General features: G+C 33.7%; 3 protein-coding genes across 3 annotated transcripts; 2 read left to right on the top strand and 1 right to left on the bottom strand.

The window, feature by feature from the left end:
* The first annotated feature begins 813 nt into the window (after positions 1 to 813).
* On the top strand, positions 814 to 6,915 carry LOC102605394 (caffeoylshikimate esterase). Its single transcript, XM_006346853.2, has 9 exons — positions 814 to 936; positions 1,014 to 1,204; positions 2,305 to 2,334; positions 3,267 to 3,393; positions 3,475 to 3,621; positions 5,170 to 5,300; positions 5,392 to 5,529; positions 5,812 to 5,910; positions 6,489 to 6,915. Exons 1-9 carry the CDS (start codon positions 891 to 893, stop codon positions 6,699 to 6,701), a joined length of 1,122 nt encoding a protein of 373 aa, XP_006346915.1. The 5' UTR covers positions 814 to 890; the 3' UTR covers positions 6,702 to 6,915.
* Positions 6,916 to 10,887: 3,972 nt separating this feature from the next.
* On the top strand, positions 10,888 to 13,691 carry LOC102604285 (uncharacterized). The gene is made up of 6 exons (XM_006346849.2): positions 10,888 to 11,058; positions 12,138 to 12,372; positions 12,646 to 12,746; positions 12,983 to 13,111; positions 13,182 to 13,270; positions 13,392 to 13,691. Exons 1-6 carry the CDS (start codon positions 11,023 to 11,025, stop codon positions 13,540 to 13,542), a joined length of 741 nt encoding a protein of 246 aa, XP_006346911.1. The 5' UTR covers positions 10,888 to 11,022; the 3' UTR covers positions 13,543 to 13,691.
* LOC102604841 (UDP-N-acetylenolpyruvoylglucosamine reductase-like) lies at positions 13,640 to 15,316 on the bottom strand. Its single transcript, XM_006346851.2, has 4 exons — positions 14,925 to 15,316; positions 14,559 to 14,832; positions 14,017 to 14,216; positions 13,640 to 13,940 (listed from the first exon to the last, which is right to left on the bottom strand). The coding sequence occupies exons 1-4, from the start codon at positions 15,164 to 15,166 to the stop codon at positions 13,658 to 13,660; spliced, it is 999 nt and encodes a 332-aa protein (XP_006346913.1). The 5' UTR covers positions 15,167 to 15,316; the 3' UTR covers positions 13,640 to 13,657.
* Positions 15,317 to 18,485: the final 3,169 nt, after the last annotated feature.

Raw genomic sequence — 18,485 nt, 5'->3', positions numbered from 1 at the left:
AAGTTGAATAATTGATTATTTTACTTGTTCTTTTTCTTTGATTTGAGAAATTTTATGGACATATTATACAATTCTTTGAATATTTAAAATCAAAATTGATAGTTCCGTTTAAGTAATCTGAAAATAGACAATGATGGTTCAATCTAATAAAAAATAAAAGAGATCATTTTTTGGTGATTGAGGCACAATTGTGAAGTAATACACAAATTTTTATTACCGCATTAACAAGTCATTAATAAAGTGAAAGCTCATAAAAAATGGTAAAAAATATAAATAAGAAATAAAATAATATCAAAACAAGTTTCATGCCTACTGAACACACACTAGGTCATTCGGGTAAACTTTGACCGATCATTAGTCAAAAGCCAAAGCCCCTTTTAACAACAAATAAACATGTTTTCTTATTTAAACACTTGAAATATTTTTTTCATCACCAATGACAATGAGTGAGAAATATTTTTTATTAAAGCATAGTAACATATTCGTTCCATTTTTCATTTGTTCTTATTATATTCAACAATTACCTCTGCAAAAATAACAATATATCAAGTGAAATCAGTACAAATTGAAAAGAATTTATATATTACTCCTTTAAGAGAGAAAGAAACAAATACCAAATTCAAACCTCAACATTAGTGTTCTTATTCCGTTTATAGTTGAGGTCGATATTCATTTGTCAACTTCTGATTAAATTAATAGTATATGACAGCAGTCACGTGGACTCATCAAATTAGAAGAAAATTAGATTACTCTTCTAAAGAATCCAACAATTATTTTATCAAAGAAAATATCTGCTGGGCAGAGTAAAAGTAAACAAAAAGGAAAAGAATACAATTAAAGAAAATCCCAATAAAATAATAATTTTTTTCTTGAAATCCTATTATGATGCCATGGCTTTGAAGCCTGATAAGTTTTTTAGGAGGCATTCATTTGATGGTATGCCCAAATTTTTTCCTTTTTTCTTGAATTTCCTTCATTGGGTATTCTCAAGATTTGATTTTTATTTATTGTAGCATTGAAAACAAGGAAACCCGATTGTGTAAAGAGTGAGAAAGCAGAAATGGGGAAGTCAGTGAAGTTTGAAGGTATAAGTGAGGAATTGCAGAAGATAATAGATGCTAATATGGACAAAGTGGGAGCAAGACGTCATGCTAGGGATGCTTTTAAGGATATTCAGTTGTCAATTGATCATTGTCTCTTTAAGGTACTGCTTAGTTGATTGAAGAATTAACCTAAATATTCATCCACCTGACTGATTAAGCTAATAATAGATGTGTATAATCTATGTATACCGGCTAGAAAAGTAAACAGTAAATTTGTCTGACTATTTGTGTAGACATCCCTATTTGATGGTTTTAGTAGAAAAAGATTCATTGTCAGCTTTAAAGATTGGATTTTGATTGCTTCTGACTTGATAAACTGGATATAAGAGAATTCATTTGGTCACACTGCTAGTTTGGGATTGATTGAGGCATGTATATTTTACTTGTCAAAATGATGTTTGGGATTGAGATTTAGTTAATTGATTGATTAGTTGACTGAACAGATTGTCTTGTGTTGATGAAAGTAGAAAGTGTATCTTACTTGGGACTAAGAGATTGATTATTGTCAACTTCAAAGGGATTGACATAGTTGTGTGGAACCTAAAATCTTGCTCTATAGACTGCAATCCTGCTTAAATTTCCACCCTTTTCTTGATAGGATTGTATAACATGCATACTACACCAAGATTATATGAAGCATCTACAGATAGATCATCTCGAAGAGAGGGGATTTAAGTTGTTCACTATTCACTCAACGCATAAGTTCATGTTTGACCTTTAGATTCAAGGGCATAACAAAACCGACCGTTCCCTATTTCTGTCATTAGTTGATTAAAACAGCAGTAATACGTTTTACTGATTGAAAAAGCAGCAGTACTACAGTTTTTTCCTAATAAAAGGGCAGAAAAATCAAAGTTTTACTAGCTCAAAAAGACCTTTAAGAAAATTGCCTTAACCCAGTTTACTATCCAATGAAAATCAAGTGGTTTCTGTTCTCTTTTCTTCTTTCAATTCTTAAAATAATGAAAGGACACTTGTGGTTGATGTATTCTGAGGAATGGTATCATTTGTGTGATAAAAAAATTGTTTAAGTATGTGCAATCGAGTTATGACAGTTGAGACTTTATAAACACTTCTTCAACTTTCTAATTTTTCAGCGACTGCAGATAGTGCTAATGAGGAACTGAATCCTTTTAGAAAGTGTCACGTTTCTTACTTGTTCTTAATCTGATTTAGTGATTCTTTATTTGCTTTCACACAGATGCCACATGCTAGATTGAAGATGAAGGAGGTAAACCTTTTCTCTTACATCCTCATTTTCCAGTCTTGAAAATTCAAGTTATTCTGGAAGCATCCTATTTCTTTTCTAAAACAAAATGATCTCTTGTGTAATTACTTCTGCATGTCTTTTCATCTTTTCTCTTTGAATTCTTGATGAAGCTAATATGACATCTCATAGTTACTTCAATGCCTTTTCTAGCGCAGCAAGATTTTTTTTGTGTGCAACAATATCTTTAACACTTATAACTTACAACAACAACATACCCAATGTGATCCTACAAGTGGGGTATGGGGTAGTGGTGTGTATGCAGCCTTACCCTGCCTTGAGGTTCAAGTAAAGCAATACAAAAATCAAGTATGTAAAGCAATTAATACCTATAACTTATCTTAAGAAAATTGGACCTTTCCATGAAAGAATCTTATAAAATTGTGAATTAGAATATGACAAGATACAGTCATCTTTTTTTCTCTAATAGTCAAGAAGGTTTTATTTTCTTAAGATTATGGGGGACCATGCAATATGAAATTAATTTCAGGACATCAAATGAAACTTGATTTCCAATCATTTAAATGTAGTTATTCTGTCATGTGAATGAAATATGTATCGCTGTACAAATTTAAAGGGGAAAGAAGAGAGTAACTGTGGAAAGATCTGTTTGGTTAAAGAGTTCTAATTTTTGTGAAACAAATTGAATGAAGGCGGTAGTTATCTTCAACTTTTTCAATATGGAATGAAGGGGATAGTTTGAGAAAGATGACTTAATTCACCTGAACTATGCACTATGACTGGATATTGTCTTCCTTTTCCTAGTAGTGCCTAAGCAAATGAGAAGAGGCTAAATATATGGTAATTTCTAGCATCTAATATTAGCATTTTGGTATAATATTCATGATTTGTTATGTGTTTTACTTTACATAGTTCTGTGAAATTTGGTGGCGCAGTCATATGAGGTTAATTCTCGAGGACTAGAGATCTTCTCTAAAAGTTGGCTTCCAGAGACAATCCCCCCCAAAGCCATGGTATACTTCTGTCATGGTTATGGTGATACATGCACATTTTTTGTTGAATGTTTGTGGTTGGCAAACACGTATTAAGTCTCAGACTAGTATTTCTTGGGAGATTGTTCCTGAAACTTGTCTTTCTTCTTAGGCATTGCAAGAAAACTAGCATCTTCCGGTTATGGAGTATTTGCCATGGATTATCCTGGATTTGGTCTTTCAGAAGGTCTTCATGGCTATATACCAAGTTTTGACAAGTTAGTTGATGATGTCATTGAGCATTACTCGAAGGCGAAAGGTACAACTTTCCCCAGTGAACTTATTTATCATCTTTTTCATCTCATGGATTCTTTTGATAGGTCCGAGACTTTGGTAAAATGTAGAAGCCAGAATTAATTAATTAAGGAAAAGATATACCAACTAAAGAATAACAAAATCTGATGAATGCAAAAGCTAAGATTCGAATGCATGAAAAGACAAAAGACAATATTTAAATCAAACATTCAGTTGGAAGAGACTATCCTACTGAGCTAAGCAATGGATGAGCTTAAAGTGTCTTGCTAATGGAGTAAACATTCATCTGTTTGATTGAACTTCTGGCACTTTCTTTCTAAAAAAAATGTTGTGTTCAGCTTATTATGGTCATAAATGAATAGTCAATTTTGTCAAGAAGAAAGATTGAGAGAGTGAACTATTTAAAAAATGCATGTTGTGATTTTGTTCCTTGTAGAATGAAAAAAGGCCTCAAAGTTTGACAGTGTATGTAACTGTGCGACAAACTAAAAGATCATATCCTATTACTGTTCCAAATCAAATTTGAACTCACAAATTCATTATTTATTCATAACTTGGAGTATAACTCATGGTGCTAAGTTACCTCATCCTTCTTCATTTTTGTCAAGCAATGTTGATGACTAGGGCATTAAATGATGAACAGCAGATCCCCCGTGTGTTCCTTCCACATTCTAAAATGTTTTAGGGTATGAAGAAGTCTGTCATGTATACCAATTAAACACCCTCCCTTGTTATTCTATATTTCTGCTCCTACTTTGACATTAGGTATGTAATTAATGAGTAAATTTGAAAATATACTTAGAAATAAGAGGGCCCAAATTGGACAGAGGCGAAGCCATGGTCACAGGAGGGGTTCAACTGAATCGCCTTCGCCAAAAAATTGTACTATATATGCAGCTATATAAAAAGTCTTCTTTATGCGCATATATATAAATTGTTTAATCCCTTAGACACAAGAGAGCATTTCTTTAGATCACCTTAAGGAAAGCAAGAATTATATTGAGAAAACCTAGAGAGGAGTTTAAGTAAACACTACGGGAACAGAGGGAGAACTTTTTTGGCAGTTGAATGAAACCAAATTAGTGTCAGTCATTCGAGTTGATCTTCTAAGTATTAGCAGGGGCTTTGAACATTGGGCATGCTGACAATGTTGGAACATGGTCATTATTGGTCAAGTCCCATTATGATGTGACATCTCCTAAGGCAATCGGATAGTGAAATAGAATAGATTCATCTTTCATACCAGAGAAGTTAGATTTTTAGGTATGCCATATGCAGGGTGTTGCTCATTTCTGGAGATGGGGGAATTATAACACAGATGTCGTCCTACATTGGACAAAAACATAAAAAATTAGGCTGTATTAACCAAGTTCTTAAATCTGATGTCTCCATGAATGTATTATACCTAATACAACTCTCTCCAGGCAAATGACATCTCATATACGTCTGGGCAAGAGGTCCCAAAATCAAGTAGTGGAAAATAACCTAATTACATCTTATTCTTCTTGACACACTACTGAAAAAGCAATTGACAGTTAAATGTTGTCTGCAGAAAATCCAGAGATATGCAACCTACCAAGCTTCCTATTTGGGCAATCAATGGGTGGAGCAGTAGCTCTGAAGGTGCACATGAAGCAACCTGATGCATGGAATGGCGCTGTTCTTCTCGCACCGATGTGCAAAGTAAGTTTCTGGAGACTATTCTTAATTTTAATTGATGTTATCGTCTTAATTAGATCCATAGTTTTGAGTGATGAATGGTATTGTTGTACAGATTGCAGATGACATGGTACCACCATGGTTAGTTACACAAATTCTAGTGGGCATAGCAAAATTTCTTCCAAAGCAAAAGCTAGTTCCACAGCAGGATCTAGCAGAGTTAGCATTCAGAGATGTGAAGAAGAGAGAGCAGGTATGTGGTCTTTCTATTCTGTAACAGCTCTTAGACATATGTCAATTTTAGGACGGGAAGAGTACATGATATTAGAGGTTAGTAGTACAAGAGTCGTTTAGAAATTTATAGTCGCCATTAGCTCTCTCACTCACCTGAAAAAAGGTTTTTGCATAAGGAGGCTTTCAATTTGAAATGCTTGATTTATTGAACATAATAATTACAATCACCGGCTTCAACATGTTTATATCTCGTGGGATTTCATGTTATAATGTACTCTCTACTGTTTTCTTCTGCATGCAGGCTGCTTATAATGTCATTGCTTACAAGCACAAACCCCGTCTACAAACTGCAGTGGAGTTATTGAATACCACCCAAGAATTAGAGAAACAACTAGATAAGGTGTCATGTGTTTTTATTTTCTGTTTATCGTAGTATAGATTATCATCATATTTACTGTTTATTAGTGATTGGACCTTGTGCCTTTGAATGCCAGTAAGTCTATGATTGGAAACTTGAAACTCAATTGTCCTCGCTGCATATCTTTGTTGGTGTTGCTAACTGTTTCTGGTCATTATACCTGCCACTAGTTTTGACTTTGTAATTCATTCAAGATGGTGCATCTTTTGCTGCTCTTGTAGTCCTGAAAGAGTTCAAGCTCATTTAGCTTGACGAATATTGTAGAAAAGTGTCCTTCAGAATTTTCCTTTCTGAAAACGAGAGGGATGCAGGAATTGGGGATAAATAGGAGAAAGCGGATACTGATGGCAACCTTTTCTTATGCTAGACTTCAAATGTACCTCATTCAATTCGGTCACTTTTCGTTGCTCTTTATCCTTGTGATGTTTGTTTAACTTGGTTTTTTCCTGCTTCATGAAAGAATTAACTGTCAGCACTCCAGGGTGATATACTTTTCTATAACCTTATTCTTCGATAGACAAGATATCTAAACAATAACTAACAGTTTTACGATTTTGTAGGTCTATCTGCCATTGCTAATATTGCATGGAGAGAATGATAGAGTGACTGATCCATCCATCAGCAAAGCATTGTACGAGAAGGCAAGTAGTTCGGACAAGAAACTGATCCTTTATAAGGATTCTTATCATTCTTTGCTCGAGGGTGAGCCGGATGAGATGATACTTCAAGTTCTTGGTGACATAATTTCTTGGTTGGATGAGCATACTTCCTAGTAATTACTTCTCCAATTTTTATTTTTTTCATTTTTGTTCTGCCCATTTTTTCATGGACTAGGAAGGCAAGGGATTGAGCTGAAGTAAGAAACTAAGATTTTGCCTGATGTCCTTCCTGCCCCTCTATTTTTTTTTTCCAACTTATTATTTTGTAAAGAAAAAATATTGAAGATTTGAATGTTCTATATGATATAAAAAGCAATGCTTCTATCTTTGTTGTTTGAAATATTGTGCTTCAAAAGTGTGTAAAAAACTTGATTTCAACAAACAAAACAAAAAATTGAATTAGAAGGGCGTGCTTCAGTTGGATTGACAGACGTGTGATCAAGATGAGAATAACGAATAGACGCCTCAAGAGGTTAACAAATAAAAAAAAGGAAAGTGAACTACCAAAAATTTATTGTGTCCAAATGCACATAAAAGTATACGTGGTCAAACAAGTAATATACTAATTACTAAACCAAAAGATTTATGATTAGCAAATATCTAATTCTGCTTTTTGACTATAATTAAATGCAAGTGTGCAAAATGAGTTTGAATATTGTGTTTCTAACTAGCAATTGCAATAAATCATATCATCATATATTATTATAAGTGGGAAGGTGTTTAATCTAAAGTTGGATTACGAAAATGTCCTTCAACTTTTTAATTATCATTATCATATTATTATTATTATTAATTATTATTCTATAAGTGTAAAATCATTAAAGTTGAATGACTTTTTAACTCTTAAAGAAATCACCATTAAAGTTGAATGACTTTTTAACTCTTCAAGAAATCACGATTAAAGTTGAATGAATTTTAACTCTTCAAGAAATCACTATACCTATTAAGTCTCTTACACGTTGTCTTCTAATGACAATACTGTACATTTGAATTTGCTTTAGAGAGCATAAAGCTCTTATCATATGTTCTTTCAAGCATTTCAGTTTTTGCTATCATTCAAATTATATTCTTACATTGTTGTTTAAGTGTTGGATCTCTCCCATGAAAATATACTGCTAAAATTTTGTTTTATGAACTTATGATGTAATTTTTTAATCTCAAGTATAAACCAGAGGTGATGCTTTTGCAGACCATTGAATATAACTTTTAGTAAAAATTGTACCAATACAAATGAGGTATGCGGCATGTCTCTCCAACAATTTTGCAATTTTTTGCATGAGTAATTTTTAATAAATTTGATTAACATTTGATTATTGTATTTTTAATTAGATTTTAATAACTTAATGCATGTGCATTTTACAAAGTAGAGCCTCCTTGATAGCTTTAGTTTGAGAATGACTTATTGAAATTATATTTTGCTTTAGTCTCCTGGCTTTCGAGGTAAAAAGGATAACTAATGCTTCTCCCTCAACAACATCGAACAAAAGAAAATGAGAAAATCTCTAAAGAAGACATATTCACAAATGAGGTAATTTTTTAATTTAATATGAAGTAGTACTTTAAAGTCAAATATGAACAACATTAAAATGTATCTTATTAAATATGAAAAAGGAATAACAATCTTAAAGAGAAAAATATATAATAGAAATTGAATTCGAATATAACAAGTAGTAAAAGAGATTATTAGTTAGTGGTTAACAATTTTTCACTCCTGACATGTTACCAATTCTAAAAAATAAAAATAAAAAATCACTCATGACTCCACTAATATTTACATTTTATAACTCAAAATAATTATAGATAAAAAATTTATTATCATAAAAATAAAAAACAAACGTGCAATGCACGTTACCAGGAACTAGTAAATTAAATAAAAGTAAATAACAATGATTCAAATTCACTTGGGTTTTTATTAAGGGAAAAGACTCAAATATGTCAAACAAGAAAAAAAAATCATTTTTGTCATCAGTTAGTTTGATTGATATATGTCATTGTCGTTTGAGAAAAAAGCTTGTCCATGCCATTATTTTTTAACTCCGATTTTGTAGAATCAATTTTTTACCTCAACAAGACCCCAAACAACACTTCACACTTTTCAATTGGGGTTTGGATCAAATGTACTTTTTTTTGCTTCTTCTTACACAAGAACATCAAGCCTCCCAAACTTTCAACCTCTTCGATTCTTCACGAAATCACCTCAAATTTCTAGAGTAGCTTTCCTCCGAGTTAGATACCAAATTAAAACTAAATATCTTTTGAGCTCGAATCTAACCTAATTCAACAATACCCACTTAAAAAGTTTCAAAGTTTCAAGACTTCAACATCCTTTAACAATATAATTTTCTCCACAACTCCAAATCACTTGAAATTTTGAATATAGTTTCAAAAAACACTAGGGAACAAAAACAATAACAGAAACAGTACGAATCAAAACAAATTTTCAAAATTTTGGGATTGGTTTCTGTTTTACTTTTGGAATGTTTTTTTAAATGCGGGTGAGTTCTTTTAACTCCATGAATGATTTTAGAATTTTGGCTTTTTTTAAAAAAAATAAAAAATAATTTTGAGGTGATTTCGTGAAGAACTGAAGAAGTAGAAATTTTGGATGTTTTTTTATGTTCTGCATGTGTTCTTGAGTAAAAAGATGTGTTCTTGAGTACCTTTGATCCAAAATCCCAAGTGAAAAGTGTTAAAAATTGTTTGGGGTTGGGGTAAAGTGAATTGCAAAAACAAAGTTTAAAAAATAATTGCAGATGATTTTTTTCTCAAACGATAATGGCATAGACGAGTCAAACTTTAACGGATGACATAAATTAGTCTTTTCTCAAAGTTCGATGACATATTTGAGCATTTTTTCTTTTATCAATGACTTAAGAAATTCCAGGCTCTCCTTAGACTATGAATTCATGCAAAGTATTTTCCACTTTAGAATCCGAATGATTATCAAGTTACTGACTCACGAGGTTAATAATATGATTATGGTCTTTCGAACCTCTAACCACCTATCACAATTGATAATCTAACTACATCATTAAGCAGGAATAAATTTAATCAATTATGGAGCATTAAAGCTTTCTTCTTGTTCCTGAATCAAACAAGATAAATTAGGTATATATCCGTCATAAATACAAATCAATCCTAGTTTTCAACAAAGAATGATCTTGCCTCTTGTATTCCAGTCCTTTCTCTCAATTCCTCTCTAGAGTTCAAGAAAGGATAATAAATGTATTCTAATGACGATCAAGCATTAAAATAATAAAATAAAAAACACAAGAATAAGTTTTAATAATAATCAATCTTTATCTATAATTTAAATACTAACAATCATTCGTAGCTAGGGGTGTTCACGGTTTGAATAAAAACTGATCCAAACCGAAAAATCGAACCAAACCGATAAAATAAAACTGATTTTATTTGTGTTTGATTTGGTTTGGTTTTAGATTTTTGAAAATCGATAGTATTTGGTTTGGTTATGATTTTTTTCGAAAAAATTGAAGAAATAACCGAATCGAACCGATGAATTATATACATATATTTTATTAATATACATACTTAATATATTGTTTTTATAATCAATTTTAAAGATTTTATACATATTTTCATTAAAATTTCTTTATAATTTAGTTATTGAAAGAAAAAATGTCCAAGATGAAACATTTATCTTATTGATTTCATGTATATGAGTGTCTAGGTCAATTCTTTGTGGGACTGAAAATGTTATTGGCTCTTCCTTCTAGGCCAATATAGTGAATTTTAAAGCTTTATTGATAGTAAATTTAGTGATCGAAAGTTCAGTAATTTAAGGCATACTAACTATTTTTCATTTTGAATGGATTGTTGTCACTTTTTTCACATTTTGAATGAATTGTTTCTTTTATTTTTGTGTATGGTGAATAATCGAACCAAACCAAACCGAAATTGATAACCACCAAACTGGCAAATGTATATTATATTTGGTTTGGTTTGGTTTTGATAATTTAAAAATCGATTAAGTTGATTTGGTTTGATTTTGACCAATAACCGATCCAAACCGACCCGTGAAGACCCCTATTCGTAGCTATAATCCTAGAAATATAAAATTTAGCCACTACTCAGTGTGAATGAAGTAAAAACAAGTCCGACAAGGCACCGATATTATATATGCATGTGCGCCTGATGAAAAGGTTATAAATAGGTGTAAAGGAGTAAGTGCTTAAACAACTTTCCGTCCAAGAGAGGTGTGTGGTCGGATTTGGCAAATTCTCAACTGACATCTCATCCCAAAATGCAATATATTACATTTAGTGATATAATGACCTCATTTCTTTATTTGCACCAAACTTTTTGTTGCTTCTAAAGCTAAAAATAAATTATACTTTTTGTTGCTTCTAAACAACTACTAGCTCTCCTCTTATTCTTCTTATTATTGTTGCAACTTCAATAATAGTAATAAAGTATGTACTTCTCTTCTTCTACCCAAATTTCACTCAAGGTATGCTCTTTCTTTCTTTCTGCTTCTATGTCTTGCTCTCTGTTTCTGTTTCTTTTTCTAGCTCTGACATGTTTTTTGTCTCTCATAAGCCTCCACAGTCATCCACTGTTTCTTGCTGGGTATTGATATTTGGTTGAGTTGTTTGATCAGTTTATAAACTTGACCGAACGCCCTCATGATCCTTTAGGAAGATATTGCTAACCCACAAGTTTGTGGTTATTCCCACTGAAGAATAGTCCGTGGTTATTACCATAGATATTTTGATTGAAGAAAAGAAAAAGTAGTAATCTTTTAATATAGAAAAATTAGGAAGTTTCCCACTATTTCAGTGAGAATTTGTTTGTCACCATACTTTTTCATTGGTTCGGTGGGAAATGAGTGGGAAAATCAAGTTCTCTATCAAAAATTTCTCAATGATTCGCAGTGGGAAACACTTCTGTTTCTAGTAAAGACGTGGAAATAGCCTCTTTTCAAAATACAAGGAGAAGTGTGTATATATGCCCCCACTCTTTCCCTCTGCTGGCACTAGCAGAAGTCCTTTGTGCACAGGGTAAGCTCTTAGGTTGACATTATTGAGCTACAGGCAACCAGAAACAGGGGAATTTACGCTAACTTCTTCGTTGGAAGAGATGTTGTGGGCAAAGGGCACAAAGCTAGGTCTCCACTCCTTCATGAGGAAGAAGAGCACTTTGTCATCTAAACAAACGTGCACGTGCTATGGTGTGAAATCCAATATCTTCATCTTCGATTACTTGTCGCAACACATTTCTGCTCTAAGACTTTCCCTCAACATATCTATAAGCAGGGAGTCCGCATTCACTATTAAGCCTACATAGATGTGGAGATATTTGAAGATTGAGGCATGCTAGTGTCTCAAGGCCTAGCAAAATGAAGGTGTTTTAGATCAATGTGAGGTCTAGCACACCTTTCGGAATAGGACTACAAAGAAATAAGGTTTTGCAATGCATTGAACTCGAACAAGTTGGAGGCTACAACGAAATTCAACTGCTTTTCAGGCAGTCATTTGTGTTTACCAATCTAGAATTTCATTTCCTGAAATTAACCATTACTTGTTGCAGATGAACTGCTGGGCACTAGCCTTGGTTTCAAAAGTCCCTCTGAATACCCGGAGAAACCAGACTGCTTCTCTTGCTCTTAGAGAAATGAAGTCTGACCTTTTAAGTCAACGTATTGGTGGATTTGGAACCAAGCTTAGCAGTGGAGGGAGTTCTCTGGGAGGATCAAGAATCATTATTCAACTAAATCTTCAAAGAACTCTTTTGCGAAGAAAAAGTCCCATGGTGTCTGCTTGCTGTAATTACTTTCTTACAAACTCCATTCTTTGTAATAAATTATCTCTTTTTTAAATGTTCATGACAAAGTAGTTTTAAATGTGTGCTTAATTAAGGTATTGCTACAGTTGAGATTTATTGTCTCATCCATTGCCTTTTTTTTTTGTTTATTTGGAGAATAAAATTGTTTAAAAAGCTAATCTTCTGTACAGTTTAGCTTCTGGTTTTGGGAGACTTTTATGCCAACCACTAAAATTGGTCAAGCTTTTAGTTAAATTTCTATGTTCTTTTGTAGGGGTGCCAAGTTCAGAAGTTGCATCTACTGCTTTCACAGTGGGAACAGCAGCAGTTCTTCCGTTTTATACCGTCATGGTTGTGGCTCCTAAAGCTGAGCTTGTAAGATTTCTATAGTACTGTCAATCTGAACTTCTTAAGTGATTTTTTTCCAGTGTACTCAAGATCAAACTTTGCACTCAAATCATGAACTCAAAAGGTCTTCTTAAATTAAAAAACTTAGCAGCTTCAGACAAAGTAGAACGGTTGGGGCACAACTTCAGTCCTTACCTTATGTATATGAAAGTCATTGCTTTATTTCAATGAGAAGTTGTAACTGAACATAATTTCAAATGCAGACCAGAAAAGCGATGAAAAGCAGCATACCCTACATTGTGCTTGGACTTCTGTATGCATATCTATTATACCTCTCCTGGACACCAGATACAATTCGGCTGATGTTTGCTAGTAAATACTGGCTTCCAGAGGTCTGTGCTCAACTACATAATAATTTGTCAAAACTGCATAATTGGGATCTTGACACTTTCTTTCATTCAGCTGTCTGGTATAGCTATGATGTTCTCCAATGAAGTGACGTTAGCTTCTGCATGGATTCATCTGTTGGCCATCGATCTTTTTGCTGCAAGGTCAATCTCTAGGCATCTTATCTTTGTTGGGCTATGCCCCTTTGCTGCTTCTTTTTTTTGGTATAACATGAGGAGGATGCCACTGTTAGACATCTCACTTGGAGTATTTCACTTGAAACAGGCAGGTTTATCATGACGGATTGCAGAATGATATCGAAACCCGCCATTCTGTGTCTCTGTGCTTACTGTTTTGCCCTGTTGGAATTCTTACACACTGCATCACCAAAGCTCTAACTAGTAGCCCAGAAAAGAAACAGCATAGGACTCATTAACCGATGTTTTAGGCCTTCTTATGTTATCCGTAAATGATCAGCCTGCGTGTGACTTATCAGCAAAGTGTAAAGGTTTTCAGTCAATGAATACATAAGCTGTTTCAATAACTTGTTTCTAAGATGGATGAATGTACAAGATTTCTTCCTTTAGTTCCACTCCAAACTTCTGATTTACTGCATCCTTAACTAAGCCTATGAGTTCAAGCATGTCTTGAGAAGTTGCAGAATCACAATTTATGAAAAAATTGGCGTGCTTGTTTGAGACCATGGCTCCACCAACTCTCAACCCTTTCAACCCACTTTTCTCTATCAATTCTGCAGCAGAAACACCCATAGAAGATGGATTTCGGAAAACTGAACCAGCACTTCTCTGCCCCAAAGGTTGTGTCCTCCATCTTCTGCAAAGAAACCATCTTTATTGTGGTTGAAAATGAGTATGTTTCAAAATAAGAACATCACATTAGAAACAATTACCTTGCCAAGTATTCTTGCTGCATTTCTCGTGCAGTTTTGGAGAACTTTAACCGGAATGTAACTGCAGTAATGGATGCCAAGTCTTTCATTTCTTGAAATGGCGATGATCTATAGCCAAAAGTTAGTTCTCTTCTTTTCAGCATCTTCGATTCCCCCTCATTTGTGATGATCTCTATGCTATCAATAGCAGCAGCTGTTTCCTTTCATAATCAATGTCAAAAAGAAAAGAAATAGAAAAAAGAAGGATGCACTCTCAGTATCATATTTGAAAATCAATGTAATCTCACAAGTGCGGTCTGAGGAGGTTAGACAGTACACAAACCTTGCCCTTACCTCGTGAAGGTTGAGAGGTTGTTTCCGAAACACCTCACCTCAAGTAAATCAAATCAAAATAGTGATGAACGAGGAAATACGGCAATGAAGCAATGAAGAAAACACGACAACTAACAGGGAAAGCAATACAAAGCATACAGAAAAAGAACAATAACAACAAGAAACTTAAATAAGTTTTTTTTTTTTTTTAAAAAAAAGTGCTTATTTACCTGCCCATTTGCTCCGGCATTCATGTACGCAGCTCCACCAACAGTCCCAGGAACACCAGCAGCAAATTCAAGCCCAGAAAACCCTTCATTTGCAGACATAACTCCAAAGCGATTAAATGGGTATCCACTTCCGACCCGGTAAACTCCAGATTCTATCTTCTCCAACAACTCAATTCGATTGAGAATTACGCAACCATCAAAACCCATGTCATCAAACAAACAATTCGAGCCTTTACCCAAGATCATAAATCTCATGGATTGCTCATTACAATACCTGCATTGTATAATTAGGGCAGATTTTAAACTACGAGTCAATCAATCGATTATGATTCAATCTGCCAAAGTTGTGGGATAAAGAAATGGAACCTGACAACCGAAACAAGTTGGGTTGGGTCAAAGACTTGAACGAAGTAATTACAAGGGCCTCCAATTCCCCATGTGGTAAGATCACTGAGTAGCTTCTTCCTGCGAATAAACTGGAACCCAGTTGAGTTTTGAGCTGGTTCTTGCTTGTTGAAGCTGCAGCTGCTTCTGCTCTGAACATGACAAGAACGTAACTTTCTTGGTGGTTTTAGAGGGAATTGATAGTTTGTCATATGTGACGCCATTGGAGAGGCTTTATTTGGTGCTCATTGCGAATTTTCGGTTTGGGGTTTTCATGCTCTTTCTGATGGCAGATTAAAGAGAAGAGTTAGGTCGGGTGGGGATGCTATGATATGGCAAACCGGTTTTAAAAATATTATTTATATGGGATAAGACACAAGTTACCCAAAATCTCAATAAACTTAACTATTATGTATTTTTGTGCTCTTATTATGCTGACATAGCACCTTACGAGACTGCACTGTTATCAGGCGCGTGGAGCACCTGACTTATTCCCTTTATGTTTACCATAACCTGACTTATATATTCCTTTATGTCCAGCTCAAGGCAGAAAGACAACAAGGAAAAAGGTACATTTTCTGGTGGTGCTGTCTTTGCAATCAAAGTTTTCGATATGCAATGGCAACGGGGTTTAAGAAATTTTGAGCAATGTAAGACACAGGAACTTGGTCAAGATAGTGCATGTCGACTTGCTCAAATGTGGATTTTACAGTGATTGTGCTGGAGTACATGCCTAATGGAAGCTTAGACAAGAGATTATACTCTGATGAAAATTGCTTGAGCCTGGTTGAAAGACTCAATATCCATGGAGTATCTTTATCATCATGATTATACAGCTAGCGCCCATTCTGTACTGTGATCTGAAGCCAGCTAACGTGCTTCTTGATCAGGATCTGCCTGCTCATGTACGTTGCAGATTTTGGAATTGCAAAAATGTTGGTACAACAAGGAAACATTGCTCAAACCAAGACTCTCGGAACTATGCTCCAGGTATGATAATGTCTTGAACTGCTATGCTGATTACTTTTTCCCTTTATGTTTACCCAGAGACGGCTCAACATACTTGGAGGCCTAAAGCGAAATTTCAATTAAAGGCCTAAAATATTTTAGCTGAGGCAATTATTATATAAATTGTTAACATTATTCTATAAGTAATAAGTTGACAAAACTGCTTATAAACCTTTTTTTTTTGTTTAAAAATACATGAAATAAGTCAATGTACACAGGCTTGTAATTCACTTTATCCAAAACATGATTTTTACTATTGATTCATATTTTTGATAGAGCTCTAACTTACATATAGTATAAAAGGGATCTAGAAAATTACAACGCGAAAGTTAGTAAAGAGAATGTAAGAAGACAAAACAACATTTTTCTTGATTTCTTCTATTTGATTGAGGTTAAGGAGAATAAAATAATATATATTTTTAAAGAAAAATACATTTGTTTTAGATGATTAATTTTTTCTATAAAAACAATTAACACATAATTTATCGTGGTTAAAATTAGAGGCCCCCTAAAATTGGGGGCCTAAGGCATATGCCTAATTTTTATAAGCATTGAGCCGGCACTGTGTTTACCATAACTTTGTTTTTCATCCCTCTCCATTTCAATTTGTTTGTTTTACTTTTTTTTATAATTCGTTTCAAAAAGAATATCTTTTTCTTTTTTTGGGTAACACTTTAATTCTAACTTTACAAGTCATATTTTTTAAACCCACAAGATTTAAATGTCTTTGTTACTTTCTTAAATTCCGTGGCAAGTCAATATCAGGCAAACAAATTGAAATGGAGTGAGTAATTGTTTTCTCATAGAAGATTTACATAATCAAGAAACTTCTACTTTTATGATAGTTGAATAGCAACATTTTGACTTAAAAGGCGAAAGGGAAGTTGGATTATATATTGATTATTTTACTTGTTTTTCTTCTTTGATTTGTAAGATTGTATGGACATCTTATATGATTCTTTGAACATTTAAAATCAAAATTGATAGTTTCGTTTAAGCAATCTGAAAATTAAAAATTAAAGAAATCATCTTTTGGTGATTGAGGCACAATTGTGAAGTAACACATAAAGTTTTATTTCCGTATCAACAAGTCATAAAAGCTTCTAAGAAGTGATAAAAAACTATATATGGCTGGCAACGGAACTGGGAGGTGCCGGTTCTGGTACCGTTCCGTTACCGGTTCGGTTCGGTTTCGGCTTGTACCGGTTAGGGCCGGTGTCTAGGGGGTCCGGGAGGGGTAACGGGACGAAAACGGGATATACTGGTTAGTGCCGGTCCGGTAAATACCGGTTTCGGTCCTGGTTCGGTTCGTTTTTTTTTTAAAATCTTAAATATAGCCATTTTGGGAGCTGTTGAGAGCCGTTGGGCAATGGGTTTTGGGTCCCACTAACGACTCTTTCACCCCATAACTCCCCTTTACACCTCCCTACCCCCCCAAACTTTTTTTAATACCCCAATCTTCTAAAAACTACATTTTTATCTCTTTTTTTTAACTATAAATACCTCCAATCTTTCATTCTTTTCACTCACAAAAATATTATCTTCTACTCTCTCAAAAGTCTCACTCAAGTCTCTACTCTCTAATCGCTTTATTCTCGTTAAAATTACGAATTTGGTCTTTGGAAATTGGAGCTTCAAAAATTCAAACTTTTCAAATTTTCGGCTAATCGGTCATACACGTCTACTTTTTTAAGTAGACGTTTTGATACATTCGTTCCAACTCGCTTTTGATTTAGTTATTTATTTGTTTGCATTTAATTATTTATTTTGTGAGTAATTAGTCTCTAGTCTCTACTTATTTAGTTATTTATTTGTTTAAAACTTTGCATTACATTTTCATATTATATATAATTTACTCACTTTTTATATTTGAATATGGATTCCGGTAAAAACAATGTTGACAAGGGTAAAACAACCATAGTTGATTCGATCACTAATTTAATTGGAGCTCAAAATTCAAGAAAAATAAAAAAATTGATAGTACTTCTAAATCTAAAACTAAAAAAACTTCTCAATTAAGAATAAATGTGGATGATTATACGCATGTTGATGAAACTGTTTTAAATATTGATAGTAATAGTGGATTAGATCCTTATCATGAACATTTACAAAGAAGGTTTGGTAATTTTGATGAAGAATTACCTGAAGATGATGAACATGATGATGTAAATGATTAGATTGATAGTTGTGATAATAATGTTGATGAATATGATGATGATGAAACTCAACCAGTTACAGCTACTACTTCCACTCCCAGTCCCTCTTCCCCTCCCGCTCCCTTTCGTTGTCCTGCTCCCATTTTCCCTGTGCATCCTAGGTCTAAGGTAGAACGCGCTAAAAAATCAGTTGTGTGACAATTTATTACTCAGAATGAAGATAAAACACAAGCTATTTGTAATAAATGTAAACATAGAATGAATCATAAAACTGTAGGAAAACAGGGTGGGACAAGACATTTGAATAATCATTTAATGTCATGTTGTAAAAATGAATTTTTGCATGCTAAAGCTGTAGCCGAAGCTAAAAAGAATGGTA

This window comes from Solanum tuberosum, unplaced genomic scaffold (genome assembly GCF_000226075.1).
Source record: "Solanum tuberosum cultivar DM 1-3 516 R44 unplaced genomic scaffold, SolTub_3.0 scf00085, whole genome shotgun sequence".
In the NCBI taxonomy this organism is placed as follows: Eukaryota; Viridiplantae; Streptophyta; class Magnoliopsida; order Solanales; family Solanaceae; genus Solanum; species Solanum tuberosum.
Note: the sequence above shows the minus strand (reverse complement) of the source record. Positions and strands in the feature narration are given on the sequence as shown.